The sequence below is a fragment of the Musa acuminata genome, unplaced genomic scaffold (genome assembly GCF_036884655.1).
Source record: "Musa acuminata AAA Group cultivar baxijiao unplaced genomic scaffold, Cavendish_Baxijiao_AAA HiC_scaffold_1139, whole genome shotgun sequence".
NCBI classification, from domain to species: Eukaryota; Viridiplantae; Streptophyta; class Magnoliopsida; order Zingiberales; family Musaceae; genus Musa; species Musa acuminata.
Window position 1 is genome coordinate 990,212 of NW_027021351.1, and position 17,135 is coordinate 1,007,346.

General features: G+C 38.8%; 1 protein-coding gene across 1 annotated transcript; it reads right to left on the reverse strand.

Annotated features, from left to right (window-relative positions):
* Positions 1–4,096: 4,096 nt before the first annotated feature.
* On the reverse strand, positions 4,097–5,573 carry LOC135671384 (actin-depolymerizing factor 4). Its single transcript, XM_065179471.1, has 3 exons — positions 5,365–5,573; positions 4,673–4,938; positions 4,097–4,580 (listed from the first exon to the last, which is right to left on the reverse strand). Exons 1-3 carry the CDS (start codon positions 5,365–5,367, stop codon positions 4,430–4,432), a joined length of 420 nt encoding a protein of 139 aa, XP_065035543.1. The 5' UTR covers positions 5,368–5,573; the 3' UTR covers positions 4,097–4,429.
* Positions 5,574–17,135: the final 11,562 nt, after the last annotated feature.

Sequence of the window (17,135 nt, forward strand, 5' to 3'; positions counted from 1 at the left end):
CTACATCAGTAACATGACAAGTGATAAGATTAAAAAAATAAGAGTTATCTGCACCCACGATTGCAACCACTTGCGTGGGATGAGGTGCATGGTTGTAACCTTCCACACAAGGTGCACCGTGGAGGAGATATTTGTAACCTCTCCTGCTTCCTATATAAGGTATCAAGATATAGAAGAAAGGATCCATCCATCCAGTGCAGGTGGAAGTAATTTGAAAGACTTGGTTCAAGGAGGAAAGTAGATCAAGTAAAATAATGACTACAAAGTTGGAAATTAAAAAAGTTCAATGGAAGTAATTTCTCCCTATAGAAGATGAAGATGGGAGCAATTCTAAGGATAATTGTCTGACGACAATTGAAGGTGGTCGACAATACAATCGCTAACTTACACCTGGTATTAACGGACGAATTTCTATCTAGTATCACAAAGAAGACAACAATTCAGGAGATTTGGAATACTTTGACAATGTTATATAAAGTCAAGTCACTTCATAGCAAAATCTTTAAGAAAAGCTCTGCACTCTTTGTATGTTGGAATCCACATCAGTAATGGATCATATCAACACTCTCAATATGTTGCTCTCTCAACTTTCTACTATGGAGCATAATATTAAAGATATGGAACATGCTGAGAATCTTCTTTAGAGTTTACCTGATTCATATATGATCAACTTATTATCAATCTGACCAACAACACAACCAATTTAGTCTTTGATGTTATTGCAGTTGCAGTTCTGGAAGAGGAAAATTGGTACAGAAATAAGGAAGATAGATTGGTAATGTTATAGCAGAGGCTGAGGCATTATCTGCAACAAGAGGAAGATCAATGAAGCATGGCCCTAGTGAGAGTCACGGACTCTCACTAGGAACACAGTAGATAAAAAGTCTAGAAAAAGAGAAGAATATCAAATGCTACAATTGTGACAAGATGAGGCACATCAAGGAGTTTTGGAGAATAAAAATAATGTATGCAAAAAGAAAGGAATTGATCTCAAAGATTCTCTTACTTGCACAATCAGTAAAGGCCAAGTGTTCTACAATGAGACAATAATAATTTTCTGAAGAAGAAAGGAGTTTATGGATGTCTGGCTAGTAGATTCAATAGCATCTTGGCATATGACCTTAAGGAGAGAATGGTTCTATCAATATTAGCTTTATCTCAAGAAGATATATTTCTGTAGGTAATGATTATACCTTGGAGATTGCCGGCATTATTACCTTTAGGATAAAGATGTATGATGATATGGTTTTCACCATTCAAGTGGTACGACATGTCAAAGACTAAAAGAAAAATCTGTTATCAATTAGACAATTGATGAGCTTAGCTACAAGATCCATATTGAAAATAGGACTCTGAAAATTGTCAGATGAGGACTTGTCGTTCTGAAGGTAGATAAGATCTTAACAGATCTATACATGCTTTTGGGAGAGACACTACAGGAGGCAGATGTATTTGTTGCATCAACTGACTTTGGAGAAAATCTACTATGTTATGTCATCGAAATCTATGACACACGTTAGAATGAGGCTTAAAGATTCTCTTTAAGAAGCCTGGACTCAAATTAATTTTATTTTTTTGTGAGCATTGTGTTACAAGTAAGCAGCATAGATTAAAATTTACTAGATCTACTATAAAAAGTAAATGCATACTTACCTTGATTCATTATGATATTTGGGAGTCATCAGTTACATTATTAGGAGAAGCATATTATTTTGTTTCATTTATTGATGATTATTCTAGGAGATGTTGGATGTTTCCAATCAAGAAGAAGGTTGATGTAATTTCAAATTTTCAGTTATTGTAGAACGTAATGATATGACAGTGTCATATAGTCCTCAACATCAGTGTTTTTTGAAGCAAGGAGTTCAATGTTTTTTGTACATCAGTGTCATATAGTCCTCAACATAATGAAATGACAGAACAGATGAATATGACTCTTTTTTAGAGAACTAGAGCATTACTAGATATTGTAAGTGTGGCCACGTCATTTTAGGTAGAAGCAGTAAGAATCATCTATTATGTTATCGACTGATCTCCGTCAACAATAATTGATTTAAAGAAACCTATAAAGATGTGGACCGATAAGCTAGTTGACCATTCTTCTTTACATATTTTTGATTGTCCAGCGTATGTAATGTATAATGCCTAGGAAAGAATGAAACTTAATTCTAAGCCTAAAATTTATATATATTCTTGAGCTATGATGATGTGAAGTGAAGGGATATTGCTTGTGGGACCCCATTGACCACAAAGTAATCATTAGTAGGGATGTCATCTTTGTAGAAAATTTACAAATGGATGCAAGTGATAGTACAAGGAAAAAAAGTTCAAATGCTATTGATGTTTAGGTGAAAGTGGATTCATTTGAAGTAGCACTAAAGTATGATGAGCAAGTACTAGTTTAATCAGTGGCTCATGAAGTTTGACGGTCAACTCGTAAGAGGGTACCATCGGCTTGGCATAAGAAGTCTTTTTTTGGAGTGTAATGTTGCAGTAGTCATCCTCTTTCCAAGAGGCTATATGTATTCTAGATTATGTCTTTGTGAACGACAGAAATGCAAAAAGAAATTGAAGCTCTACACAAAAATAGGACATGAGAACTTATATCATTATCATAAGGAAGAAAAGCTACCAGAAATAAATGGATCTATAAGATTAAGAGAGATAACAATGATCAAGTGGCATTGTATCATGCACAACGGGTCGTGAAAGGACATGCTCAAAAAGAAGATATTAACTTTAATGAAATATTTTTCTCCACTTATTACAATTTAAATAGTTCTGATTTTATGTGATATATTTGACTTACATCCACAGAAATTAGATGTGAAAACTATGTTTCTTCATGCTAAACTTGAAGATGAGATTTATATGCTCTAACAAGAGGGTTTTGCTATAAAAAAAAAAAAAATAGAACTTGGTTTCAAGTTGAACAAATCTCTGTATGGTTTAAAGTTGGCATCAAAGTATTGGTACAAAAGATTTGATTCCTTCATTGTTAGCCTTGGATATAGTAGATTCAGTATAAACCATTGTGATTATTACAAAAGGTTTAATGATGATAATTTTATTACCTTACTATTATATGTTATTGACATGTTGGTAACATGCCTCAACAAATATCAAATCAAAGAATCAAAGGCATGGTTGGCTAGGGAGTTTGACTCGAAGGACTTGGGACTAGCTAGCAAACAAGATTCTAGAGATGCAAATTCATCGAGACAGAAAAGATAGGAAGTTATGACTGTCAGAAGAATTACTTGAGGAAAATCTTGCGACACATCAACATGCAAGATTATAAGCCAGTCTTTATCCCACTTTATGTGAATTTTAAATTATCCTCAAATACATGCCTTAACAATGAAGCGAAGAGGATATAAATGTCTTGAGTACCATATGCATTGACGATGAGCAGCTTAATGTTTGTTATGATATGTACTAGATCATATATTACATAAGTAGTTGTCATGGTCAGTCGGTTCATGGCAAATGGTAGAGAACATTGAAACAAGATTAAGAGGATTCTGAGACATATTAGAGAGACCTCTGATACTGCATTATGTTATGAAGGATCATATTTTTAAAAAAAATACACAATAGGCTATGTGTTTACACTTGCAGGAGGAGCAGTAAGCTGGGTTTCAAAGTTGCAGACTGTCCTAGCTCTATCTACTACAATGCTTGTTTTCGCATATCATAACTTTTTATCGTTCTGAAACTTGAAAATTGATGATTAATAGATGACATGTACAGACTCAAACCTCTGCATGCTATATAGAAGATCCATCCACACTACAGCATGAGACTATTAAACCACAAGCCAGACAGCCAGCAAGCTAAGCTAGTGGCATGCCGTATAGGTACAATGACTTGCAATACAATACCGACTGATGCCGGAAACCTTAAACAACCAAAAATTAAGAGCAACTCTCATTAAAAGATGATAACTGTAACTTGGAAAACAAGATTGCAAGCAAATCAACATAAATAACACAAGTAGAAAGCACATATCTGAAATAAAACAAAACATCAATGCAGATATGTGAAATAGAAGGCTAAAGTACCATAGCATAGCGATAAAGTTCAATTTCACAAATTGAACATAAAAACAACACAACTAGTTGAATCATCTGCTACAAAGTCTTTAGAACAAGTTATATAAGTAATGCCCAATTCGCTAACCCACAAGCAGTCACATACCATTAGTTTGTAGTCATCAGGCTATAAGTAATTATCCAACAGGTAACACAAAGAAACAAAAGATAAGATATGACCAAAATGAAAGATGCATCATAAAAGGACAATGCAGAATTGAATTTCAAAAACCTGAACCGCGGGCCAACATGACATTTCCTGAAACATAATCACCATAGCATAACATCCAGACTGCAGGAAGAATACTTTCACTGCAGAACAACATAATCTGTTCTCAATTGGCGCGGCTTCTGATAACATCAAGGCCCATCTCAGTCGGATCAGTCGCTTGCAACTCCACCTGGATTCCATCCAGTTCTCTCTTGAATCTATCCTTGGAGCTTGCATAAAGCATCTTATTTCTGACTCTAGCGATGTCAGGGGACCTAGATATGAAACCAAGGAAACAACCGAGAAATCATATAGCCGCAACCTTAAAGTCAAAAATAGAGATCAATTGTCCCAAAGGGAGGTTTACCAAGCAATGAAGAAGATCTTGCTTTTCTGGCAGTTCTCCTCAGTCACGAAATCAAAGTCATATATAGCATATCTGCATTCATCTGCAGGAAGGCTGGCAGCGAAGTCCTCATAGGCCAAAGTGGGTTCACCAAGCTTATCGACGATAACCTGCTTCTGCTTCTCATCGATCTTGAAGATGATGAAACGGTAAGTTCTCTTGGCCTTCAACTCCAAGAACTTTAGCTTGCAGTCATCGTTCACCGCCATTCCAGACGCTGCGTTGGACTGTTATTTCGTAGACACAACATATGCAAATGACTACAGCCGCCCAAGCAAATTCTTCCTTAAAAACTTCATTTTTCAGCTTTGCTACGAGAACTCAAAGAAAATTGAAGGTAGGCAATGGATCATTGACTCAAACCAAAGATTTGAGTCATCCTTCAACCCGAGAGAATAAGGTATTAAACGCATATTGGATAATTCATCCACATAATCCAGAGAATAAACGTGATCCAACACAACAGCATGGATGCCGGAGGACCAGAGACGTGTGCACCGGATCAGATCCGGTGCACCTCACCCAGAAAGACAGTATGATTACCAACTCCAAGATCGGTGCATTGAACACCATAAAATGACACGGCACCGAAAGGGGGCGATCGTTGAAACCCTAAAATTAGAAAGATCGAGAAGGCAGGAGCAACGACATACCATTTTTCAAGGTTGCGGCGATCAGAGCGAAATGATCGGGGGAGAAAACCTTTGGGCTGCAGCCGATGAGAGACAGGGGCTCCGAGATCAGAGGCGCGCGGAGATCGCCTCTGCGATGGGAATCTGAGATCGACACCAAAGAGAAACAGGAGCCTCTTTTATTGTGGAGGTCGGCTGAGGAGCCAATTAAAGCACGACTCCTTTTTTCGGGTCGTTCCCCCTTTTTCTTTTAGGTACAATACACCGTGACGGGCGTCACACGCGACCCGATACAAAGTGAGGCCCGACACGTTCCCGTCTGAGCTCGGCCTTCGCTGGTGCCAAAAAACCAATAATACTCTTCCCGCCACGCTTGTTGTTTACCCTCTAGTTAGCGGCCTTGTTGATTGGAGAGCCCGCTGGAGCCCAATTTGGGTCCACCTTTCTTATCTCTTTAAGATTCGCGTGACGTTCCGAGAACAACGGTCTCTATTCTCTACCTCGATGAACACAAGTGCTTTGTGATTCACATTCAATGTTGTGACCTGAAAAATAGAAAGCCCTGCTATTAGCCTATACAAATTTTCTTTTCCATCTTTTCATGTCTCTAAGAATATTTTCTCCTTTTTTTTCCTATCAAACTCGAATATTAACTTTGATTCATATTTTTTAATTATCTAATATTTTGATTTAAATCTTACCGTTAGAAAAAAATATTATTGACATCTCCATCAGCACGATATGATCTTGATTTGTATGCAAAGAATTATCTGAGATAGAGTACGTTTTCTCTAGACTTGTTATCTGCATAAAGGTCGAGGTCAGAGGTAGCTTCCCGAGTCTATCCCTCTGATGCTTACGTTAGTACTGAGGTTTTCCCCTCTCTAATCTAAAGTTAAAGATGTATTTTTATACTGACCTTAAGGAAAAAGAATATCTCTAAAAGATTCTGCAAGGGAGGCAATTCATAATTGACCCGAGCTGCCCCTTGGACTTTCAAAAATATTCATACAAATATTCCACGAGGGAGGCAGTTCGTAATTAACCTAAGTTGTCATTAGACTTCTAGAAATATTCTTGTAAATATTTTATATGAGAGGAAGCTCGGTAACTGACCCGAGCTACCTTTCGAACTCCTATCTACGTAGGTAGAAGCGTATTAGCCTTATGTGGCATTGATGAGGTAAACGATGGTAAGTTGATTTTATATTTCCTATCATTTATATCATCTTCTCCCGAATGTATGCTTCGAGATTTTTGGGGTTCGAGGTGTATCATTTGGTTTTTTTTTTTATTTAGGTCAGATTTTCATGTGTTTTGGGTATACTTTGCCTTATACCTCTGTCATAGCAGGTTTTACTTGGTGCAAGTTAGATTTTCCTTAACTCGTGCACCTCGGGCACCCTTTAGCCTAATCTTCACCATAACCCTTTTTTTTTTTACGCAAATTGAGTTTTCCTGACTCAAACATCTTTGGCGTACTTTGCCGCGACCACGAGCGCTATTGCGGAGACATAGAATATCACTTGACAAAAGTATGTCTCAAAGACTCCTGTAAAAAGGGCAAATATGAATAAGATATACTATGCCTCTACAATAGGGTATATCATATATGTTATGTTATATATCATGTGTGATGTAGTGCATGCTATAAGTATTACGAGTACATCTCAAGCAGATCCAGGTTTAGAATACTAAAAGGTAGTAAAGTGTATTCTTAAGTACTTGAGAAGGACTAAGGATCTTTTACTGGTATATGGAGGAAGTAACCTCAAGATTGAGGGTTACACAGACTCAATTTTCTAGTCTGATATTGATGATAGCAAGTTGAACTCAGGGTATGTGTTCACCCCTAAATGGAGGAGTAGTAAGTTAGAAGAGTTCCAAGCAAGACACTATTGTTGACTCGATCGCTAAGATGGAGTATATTGCTATGACAGAAGCAGTAAAGGAGACAATTTAGATGAAAAAGTTTATCACTGATCTAGGAGTCATGTCAGGCAACAAGGAGTCGATTCCCTTATATTGCGACAATAATGGGGTGATTGCTTAAGCAAAGGAACCCAAATCTCATCAGAAGTCTAAGCACATTTTGAGGAGGTTCCACTTGATAAGAGGGATTATAGCCCATTGTGATGTAGCAATTGATAGAGTTCCATCCGAAGATAATATTGCAGATCCATTGATAAAGTCATTGTCTCAAATTATTTTCGAGCTTTACCGGAATCTGATGGGGATCAAGTATGTGGGTGATTGACTTTAGGTCAAGTGAGAGGTTACTAGTTAAAAGTGCCTTGCAAACCAATCATGTGAGCGGTAGCACGTGTGATACGCTGCACAATCTCTTTTTGTTAATATTAATAATGATACTTTTGTAGAGAAATCTAGGGACGACATCACATGTACAACGAAAGAATAAAAACAAAAATATCAGATTTCCATAAAAATGTTTCATCATCGTGCGAAGATTGGTACGTAAAAACCCGCAAAATTAAAAATCTCGTGTGAGATAGTTGTGTTACCTAGGGAGATTCTATATCCCTAAAATCCTACAGATCTATTGGAGAGGATGAAGGAGGTCAATTGTCTTCCTATCTAGCGATATCCATACGGTAGAGGCTACAAAGACGCTCATTGAATCACTGCCTAAATCTTCATACCTACTAGTTAAGGAGGAGAATAAGAGGTGGTAGCCAAAAAGGCCTAACCTATGGCCCTTTGGTTCTTTCCTATTTATAGAGGTCCATTATCAACTTAACCCTAATGGATCATGCCCTATTGGGTTCTAGATCTCCATTTAACTACCCAAGCCTCTTAGATTAGTGGGTCTCTACACAATAATCTCTCATTGGCTCTTATTGGATCTCATCCATATGATCCAATAATTTAGGGGCTTATTGGATATCCAATAAAATAGGGGCTCCAACGGATATCTCATATTCGAACCTTTGCTCGTCGCAACACCTACCATATGTGTGTGACCCTCTAAGCTTAATATTGAGCTAGTCGTGAGTCATACTTGTCAAAACTCCTTTTGGCTCAGTGAACCATTATCTTCATAATAATTCACTTGACTCATCGACTATAGATATACTAGGCTACTACGCCGTAGTCCCCATACGATACAAGAGAATCCAATCTTTTGGACTATTTATCCTCAATTATCGTGTATCTATTGTCCCTCATCCATTTAATATCCTAGAGACTGTATATCAAGCATGGTGCTATTAGACTCATACGGTTTCTACTCGAGTCTCGCTATAATCGGATTCTACCGGAGAACTCTTTCTCTCTCAATTCGAATGACATTGGTCAGGGATTTGTTTAAGCAAGAACACATGAGATATTTCTCTTATGACACTGAGTGCGAATAATCCTCTATCGACACTCAATAGCCTTCATAAGGTTGGCTGCCACTCCCGATGACCGATTGTGCTAGATTTGGAACCTCTAGACCTATAAGTCTGGTATTAAAGAGTGGAGTACTCATATAGGATATCCTTGGTGTCTCAAGTCTAAGGATCATATACACCACTAGGATGACGAAATCGCTGTTTGATAATAAAGCATCATCAACCATCCATCATTTCGTGAGCAAATCAATCAATGAACTCATTCTCCAATGAGCACCTGCACTGTATCCCTAATGTCCCCACACAAGCGGCTATGAGACTAGCCGCCTCCATCATATGTATGAGTATACAATACACTAGTCTGTTCGGTTATCTCGATGTCCCTCTCAAGTAACATATGATCAGGATTGTTTAGGATCTGTATTTAAAGGTAAATCATTCTCATTATCGTGATCTCATCACGATCTGATTCCTATTGCACAGATCCATAAACATCACAATATATATATGCATATATGCAATAAACAATATAAAATAATAAAATATTAAATAATATAATAAGCAAAAAGACTGTGTATCAAGTCACACGTGCCATCACTTATGTGATTGGCTTATAGGGCACATATGACTAGCAGTTTAGACTAGTGAGATGGTTGACATCAAGTATGCCACGCAAGAGGTTTGCAAGAGGCATATTTTTGAAAAGTAAAGATGTTAGCAAAAAATCAATAACATTTAGATTTTAGGATCTTTGAAAAAATAACTAAGATATGGATTTTTATCTTAATATACTCCCACTATTTTCTCGTGAAACACAATATACCCTTTGGCATGTGAATTAGAAATCTCCAACGAATTTCTAATAGGGATCGTGATCCAATTCACATCTTAGCATAACCTCGAGGGACCTAACCAATCACACTAAGCCCAAAAGGTTGGCAACTCTTACCAATTACAACTCATTGTGATTCTCATCATGTTTGGCCTCCAAACCATCATGGCCTTGAGGGACTCAACTAACCATGGTGTTTGGTTAAGTCACCACCATCATTATAAGATAAATCTGATTCAGTGATATACCCTCGAGGGACTTGACCAACTTAACCTATATTGAAAAATGATTACTGCCTATAATGATGGAAGGCTATGTGGGTCAATCTAATTACCTCATGTTTACCAACTTAATATTATTATTAGAAGGGTTTTTAATTTGATTCAGTCTCATAGTTAAATATATTACGTTATACACATATATTTAACATATATTTATATTGCGTGCAAATACATATACCTAGTAGGTGTAGAAATATATTATATCACATATATGCACAAACTGTTGAATCTCATATTTTGATGATGAAACCACTTGATAATTGTGTTTATGTTTTAATCTATGTTTTGAGTGATGCAGGATGCTTTGATCAGGATGAGATAATTAAAGCAGGAAAAATCATGTTGGGCCGAAGGAACATGTTAGAAGATTGAACGTCGGGCCGATGGATCGGTCGACATTTCGACAGAAGGCTTCAGGCCGTGGACTCGTGCATCAAGCCAAGAAGAGTGGGTATTACGCCAAGGATATCGGAGTTACGGAGTCAATTGACCGATTGGGCAATAGGCCGCAGGAGAGGACGATGCGCCGAAGAATCGGACGAAGCGTCGAGGGACCAATGACATGCCGGACAACTTGATTAATGCTTAGTATTAATTGTCTAGATCAAAGTTTTATTTTACATGTGCAGGATTAACTACGATGAAAGTAAGACATGCAGCAGGAGTTACGCTGGAGTCAAAAACATGATCACGTTAGGGGTTCGAGAGTTTGATGGAAATCCGGACGGTCGTCGGAGGTTTTGCAGGAACAAATCCGAGAAGTCCAAGAGCTTGCCAAAAAAGCTCGTCGGAACTCGCCAAGAGGATCGTCGCAAGTCCAGGAGTTTGCCGGAAGTCCGCCGGAGCATCGCCGAGGGTTCGTCGGATGTTCGTCGGAAGTTCGCCGAAAGAAGCGATTAACGTACCGGAGCAAGTTGTAGTAAATATCTTAAGAAATATCATGGTTAGCATGTAGATTAAGCTAGGAATGAGAGGTGATCCCATTAACTTAATCTTGGGGCAATTGGGCCCTTGATAGACCCAAATTGGGCCGAATGGATCAACCAATTCGGACCAGAATTCCTACACGACGGTGGCACCACCAGGGTCAGTGGTGGCATCACCTAGGAGATGGTCTCCCAGGAAAGCTGGGCGGTGCAACCGCCCAGGTCAAGCGGTGGCACTGCTTGGGCTCAGTCTCCGAGCGAGACTGGGCGGTGGCACCACTTGGGCTCAGTCTCCGAGCGAGACTGGGCGGTGGAACCACCCTAGTTAGGCGATGGCATCGCCAGAGCTCGGTCTCCGAGCTCTGTTAGGCGGTCGTACCGCCCAGTCTGACGGTAGTACCGCCAAGACCCCGAAAATCTGGGAGATGACATTTTTGAGCTCCAAATTCAAACCAGTTTGGGGCCTATATACCCTATCCTTTCCTGCATGAAAGGGCACCAAAAATCTAATCTTACTCTGTGATTTTTAGAGCTCAAAAGTGTTGTAAAGGCTAGAAGTTCTCCTCCCTCTTTTCTTCCAAGTTTTGATCTTTCAAGAGAGGAGAGAAAATTCTATAAGGGTTGTCTCGTAAGCCCGTTAAAAGGAGTAAAACTATAAAAGGGTGGTTGGCCTTCGCCTATTGAAGGAAGGCCTCTAGTGGACGTCGGTGACCTCGTCGGAGGAGGAAGCCAAAAGTGGATGTAGGTCAAGATTGACCGAACCACTCTAAAATTGTGGTGCTCTCTGGTTTGCATTTATTCTTGCTGCTTACCTTACTACAAACCTCCATATGTGCTTTACTTCCTCATTACTTTTGATGTACTCCTTTATGTTAGGATCGAGAGCACTAAGAGGGGGGGGGGGTGAATTAGTGCAGCGAAAATCTTTCAACGATTAAAAACGAAAGCTACGTTCGTTCGATAAAAACTATTTTAATGCAAAAGCCAATTCTAAGATTACTTATGATTAAGTGCAGTTTATGTCTAAACACAGTTTGCGTCTAAGCGCAATTTATGCAGTTTGCAGTTTGCGTCTAAATGCAGATTGCGTCTAAGCGCAGTTTGCATCTAAGCGCAGTTTGCGTCTAAGCTCAGATTGCGTTTAAGCGCAGTTTGCGTCTAAGCGCAGTTTACGTCTAAACTCAGATTGCATCTAAGCGCAGTTTGCATCTAAGCGCAGATTGCGTTTAAGCGCAGTTTGCGTCTAAGCGCAGTTTACGTTTAAGATCAGATTGCATCTGAGCGTAGTGCAGTTTGCGTCTAAACGCAGTTTTACGTCTAAACACAATTTTACGTCTAAACGTAGTTTTACGTCTAAACGCAGTTTGCGTCTAAACGCAGTTTTACGTCTAAACGTAGTTTTACGTCTAAACGCAGTTTGCGTCTAAACGCAGTTTTACGTCTAAACGTAGTTTTACGTTTAAAAGTAGTTTACGTCTAAAACACAGTTTTACGTCTAAGCAGAATCAAGACGTAAACGTAAACTGCAAAGAAACTTGTTCGCAGAAATCAGTTTGCAGTTATAAACAGAATCAAGACGTAAACGTAAACTGCAAAGAAACTCGTTCGCAGAAATCAGTTTGCAGTTATAAATAGAATCAAGACGTAAACGTAAACTGCAAAGAAACTCGTTCGTAAAAGCGCAGAAGACAGTTTACAGTTATAAATAGAATCAAAACGTAGGTGTAAACCGTAATGTAGAGATCGTACGAAAACACCGATTTACGTCTGAATGCGGATTTGAAAAGAACAGAACTTAGAAACTTGTTCGTAAAAACGCAGAGAGCAGTAGCTATGTAGGAGGTTTGCAGTAATGATAAAGTGCTCAAAATGAAAGCAAACCAGAGATTTAGAGTGGTTCGGTCAGTCTTGACCTACTCCACTTTTGGCTTCCTCCACCGACGAGGTCACCGACGTCAACTAGAAGCCTTCCTTCAATAGGCGAAGGCCAACTACCCTCTTACAGATTCACTCCTTTTGACGGGCTTAGGAGACAACCCTTACAGAAGTTTTCTCTCCTCTCTTTACAACTCAAACTTGAAGAATAGAAAGAGGAGAACTAGCAGTTTTGAGCTCTAAGAAACACAAAAAGATAGCAAGATTTCGAGTGTGTGTTCTGTGCTTTCAGTGCTGAATGAGTGGGGTATTTATAGGCCCCAACCCAGTTCAAATTTGGAGCTCAAAACGATCAAATCCCGGAATTCCGGGATCAGGCGGTTGCACCTCCTGACTGGAGAGGTTGCATCGCCTGGTAGAGCTCGAGGACTGAGCTCAGGCGGTTGCACCTCTCTGTCAGGGGTGGTTGCACCTCCTGAGTCTGGCTCGGAGACTGAGCCCCAGGCGGTGCCACCTCTTGACTGAGGCGGTTGCACCTCTCTGCCAGAGCTCGAAGACCGAGCTCAGGCGGTGCCACCTCTCTGTCAGGGAGGTTGCACCGCCCAGTCTAGCTCAAAGACTGAGCTCAGGCGGTGCCACCTCTTGGTTGGGGAGGTTGCACCGCCCAGTCTCGTTGGGAGGCTTAGCCCAGGCGGTGCCACCTCCTGGCTGGGGCGGTGCCACCTCTTTCACTATTTCAGCTCACTTGGTTTGGCTCCAAACTTGGCCCAAACCAGTCCGAACTTGGGCCTAATTGGCCCCTACTTGGGTTATAGGATTAACACCTAATCCTAACCCTAATTAATGTGCTAACTATGATTTTAAAGACATTTTCTAAGCTATTACAAAGTTCGCAAGTCAAGACTTCTTCTGGTGAGCTTCCGGCAAACTTCCGGCGGTCTTCCGATGAACTCTCAGAAACCATTCTGCGGACTCCCGGCAAGCTCCTAGACTTCACGATTTGTTCTTAGCGAGTTCCAACGAGCTTCTTCGGCAAGCTCCGATCTTTCTCGGCGAGCTCCGCGAACTCCCAACGAACCTTCCGGCGAGCTTCCGAAAAACCCTTCGGCAAGCTCCCAAATCATTCTCGGCTAGTTCCGGTAGCATTCCCGACGAACCTTCGAACTTCCGTCGAACTCTCGAACTCGCAACAAATCCTTCGCGCTTGACTCCGACACTTTGTTTCGCTTTATGTCTTCATCGTTATCATAGTTAATCCTGCACAATTAAAACAAAACTTCGATCGAGACAATTAATCCTAAGCAATTAACCAAGTTGTCCGGCATGTCATTGGTCCCTCGACGCTTCGTCTAATTCTTCGGCGCATCGTCCTCTCCTACGGCCTATTGCCCAATCGGCCAGTTGACTCCGCAACTCCGATATCCTTGGCACAATAACCGCTCTTCTTGGCCCGATGCCCGAGTCCACTACCCGAAGCCTTCTGTCGATACGTCGACCGATCTACCGGCCTGACGTCCAATCTTCTGACATGTTCCTCCAGCACAACATGATTTTCCTGCTTTAATTGTCTCATCTTGATCAAAGCATCCTGCGTCACTCAAAACGCATATTAAATCATAAACATATATCAAGTAGTTTCATTATCAAAATACGAGATTCAACACTTTATAAACTCGCCTTCAAGTTAAGTTTCCGAAAATGGGTTTACGTCGGAAACGATTTCATCGTACGAACGTCGTTTTAAATCGTCGAAAGTTTTCCGTTGCACAAATTCACCCCCCCTCCCCTCTTAGTGCTCTTGATCCTAACACAAACATCCACACCAGATGATGATCATAGGCCAGAACCTAGCATGATCACTCACAAAATTTCTATGTGTGTCTCAGTGTATCTTTATGCCCAATGATCATCCGTCTCATCCTCATCAGTCCCACCGGCACCTCCACACTCCCACCGTACCTTCTAATGGAATTACAACTTAATTACAAGCACGCAGACAAAAAAATGTGTTAGGATCGAAATCGACACTAAGAGGGGGGAATTAGTGTTGGCGTAAAAGTTATGTCGATTCCAAAATCTCATTCGACAAAATTGTATAAAAAAATATGTTAACTTGAAAACGTTCGTAAGAATGTAATGAACAAGTAAAGCAGTTTGCAATAAATGTAAATAACAAAATAGAAATGCAAATCGAGTTTTATAGTGGTTCAGTCGTCGTGACCTACGTCCACTCCCGATTCCTCTTCCGTCGAGGCCACTGGCATTCACTAACGATCTTCTTTCCAACAAGCAAAAATCAACTACCCTTACAACTCTTTCTTCTTTTGACAGGCTTATGAGAAAACCTTTACATCCCCTTTTTACAAGGTAACCCTCACACACCTCCCTTAGATTTACTTCTAAGCTCAAGGAGGAGGAACTCAATGTTTTGGTGGAGTTTTCTCAAATTTTTCCTTAAGAATTCTTACTCATTTCTTGCTATCCAAGTAGGGTATTTATAGGCCCCAAATGGTTTAAAAAATGGGGTCAAAAATTTAAATTTTCGGGTCTTCCGAGTATAGGCAGTACCACTGCCTATACTGTGCGGTACCTCTGCTTGGGAACCACCTTGGGTCACCAAATGGGCCTTTCACTTGGCCCAAAATAGTCCCAACTCGGGCCTAATGAGCCCCTAATTGAGTTAGCATGGTTACACAAAAAACTAACTCAATCATGACCTAACAATGACCAATTAAGACACAATCGATTACAAGACTAGAATTCTATGTTTTCCAGCATGTCATTGGTTCATCCGGCGCTTCGTTCGATCCTTTGGCGTATCGTCCTCTCCTTTGGCGTATCGTCCTCTCATTCGACGTATTGCCCAATCGACATGTTGACCTCCCGCAACATCCAATCTCATTGGCACAATGTTTGATCCTTTGGCCCGATGCCCGAACTTATGGCATGAAGTCCTTCTACCAGTACGTTGATTGATCCTCTAGCTCGACGTCCAATCTCCTGACATGTTTCAGTCCGGGCCCAACGTATGATTCCTCTTGCTTTAATTGATTTACCTTTTTTGATCGAAGTTAGTCCTATGTCACTCAAAATACATATTAGATCACAAACTCATCAATTGATTTCATCATCAAAATCCAATATTTAACAATCTCCCTGAAGTTTAAACTAAACTCCTCCAATCAATATGCCATATTGATAAAACTTTTAAATTTAAAAAATCATATAATGTTTTAAAACATAAAAGTACATCATACCACACATGATTCAACTCATCATCATATCTTCTCCCCCTTTTATCATCAATAAAAATGAGAAGTGCATCTTGCAAGTTTTTAAGATATGTAAGTTTTATAACATATAAGCTAGCGATAATTTTGAGTTGTACAAGTTTATAAATTTTGCTTCTTGAGATGTGCAAGTTTGCACTTTTGCTTCTAGATGTGTAAGTTTGCACTTTTGCTTCTCTTGAGATGTGCAAGATAGCAAATTATTTCTTCTCTTTCAAGCTATCAATTTGCTTCTTCTTGAAATGTGCAAGCTAGCAAAACTTTCTTTCCATTTGTCATTGTCAAAAAGGAAGAATACAATGGTACAAAATTTTTCTTTTTATATTAATTTTTAGATCATAATAAATATAATTAATAACGATAAGTTTACATCAATATTTTAATTATAAAAAATAAAAGATCAAGTCATGAATACTAAAAGACCATGAGTCATTTTTTACAAATCTCCTCTTTAGTAAATAACAAAAAGAAATCTTAAGAGATTAAATAGTCAATGATCTTTAAAGGTAATCTTATATTATAAATTCTGAAAAATCAAGAGAAAATTTTGAATAAACATTCTCTTTAGTAAAATGAAGGAATCATAGTAAACGATATTGATTAATATAAAAATCTCAAGTTATAATTATCAAGATCATAGTTTGTTTGTATAATTATCCTCTTTAGTAAAAGAAAGAATCATAAAAAAATCTTGATTCATAAAAAAAATTTAAGTTATGATTATGAGAAATCATGATTCATTTGGATAAATCTCAATAAAAAGGAATGATACGAGAACACAATATCTTGATTCATAAATAATTTTAAGTTATAAATCTCGAAAAATCAAGATCATGATTTCGATAAAACTGATTAAATTCAAATTATCAAAATCACTTTCATAGATCACAATATTCATAATATAAATAGATTCATTAATCTCTTATTGAAAATTTTAATAAGCTTTTAGGGATAGATTCATTTTCAAGAAAAATAATTCATTCCTCCATGTGATTGATTTCATGCCATTGTTTTCTAAGCCAAAACCATACATCATCGTTTGAACCCGAAAAACAAGCATCATCATAAAAAATCATCATGATCAATAGTATGACATATTAAAACATCTTAATTCCAATGATCTTTCTTTTGTTATTGTTTATTGTAGTAATACATTTTCCTTCTTAAGTGAATCTAACTTTTGATAGTACAAGCAATTAACATACAATAGTCATGCTTATTAATTAATTTTAAAA

Coding starts and splice junctions, on each gene's coding strand:
- LOC135671384 (XM_065179471.1), bottom strand. Junction 4,581..4,672: donor AAGATCTTCTTCATTGCTTG/GTAAACCTCCCT, acceptor TTTCATATCTAG/GTCCCCTGACATCGCTAGAG.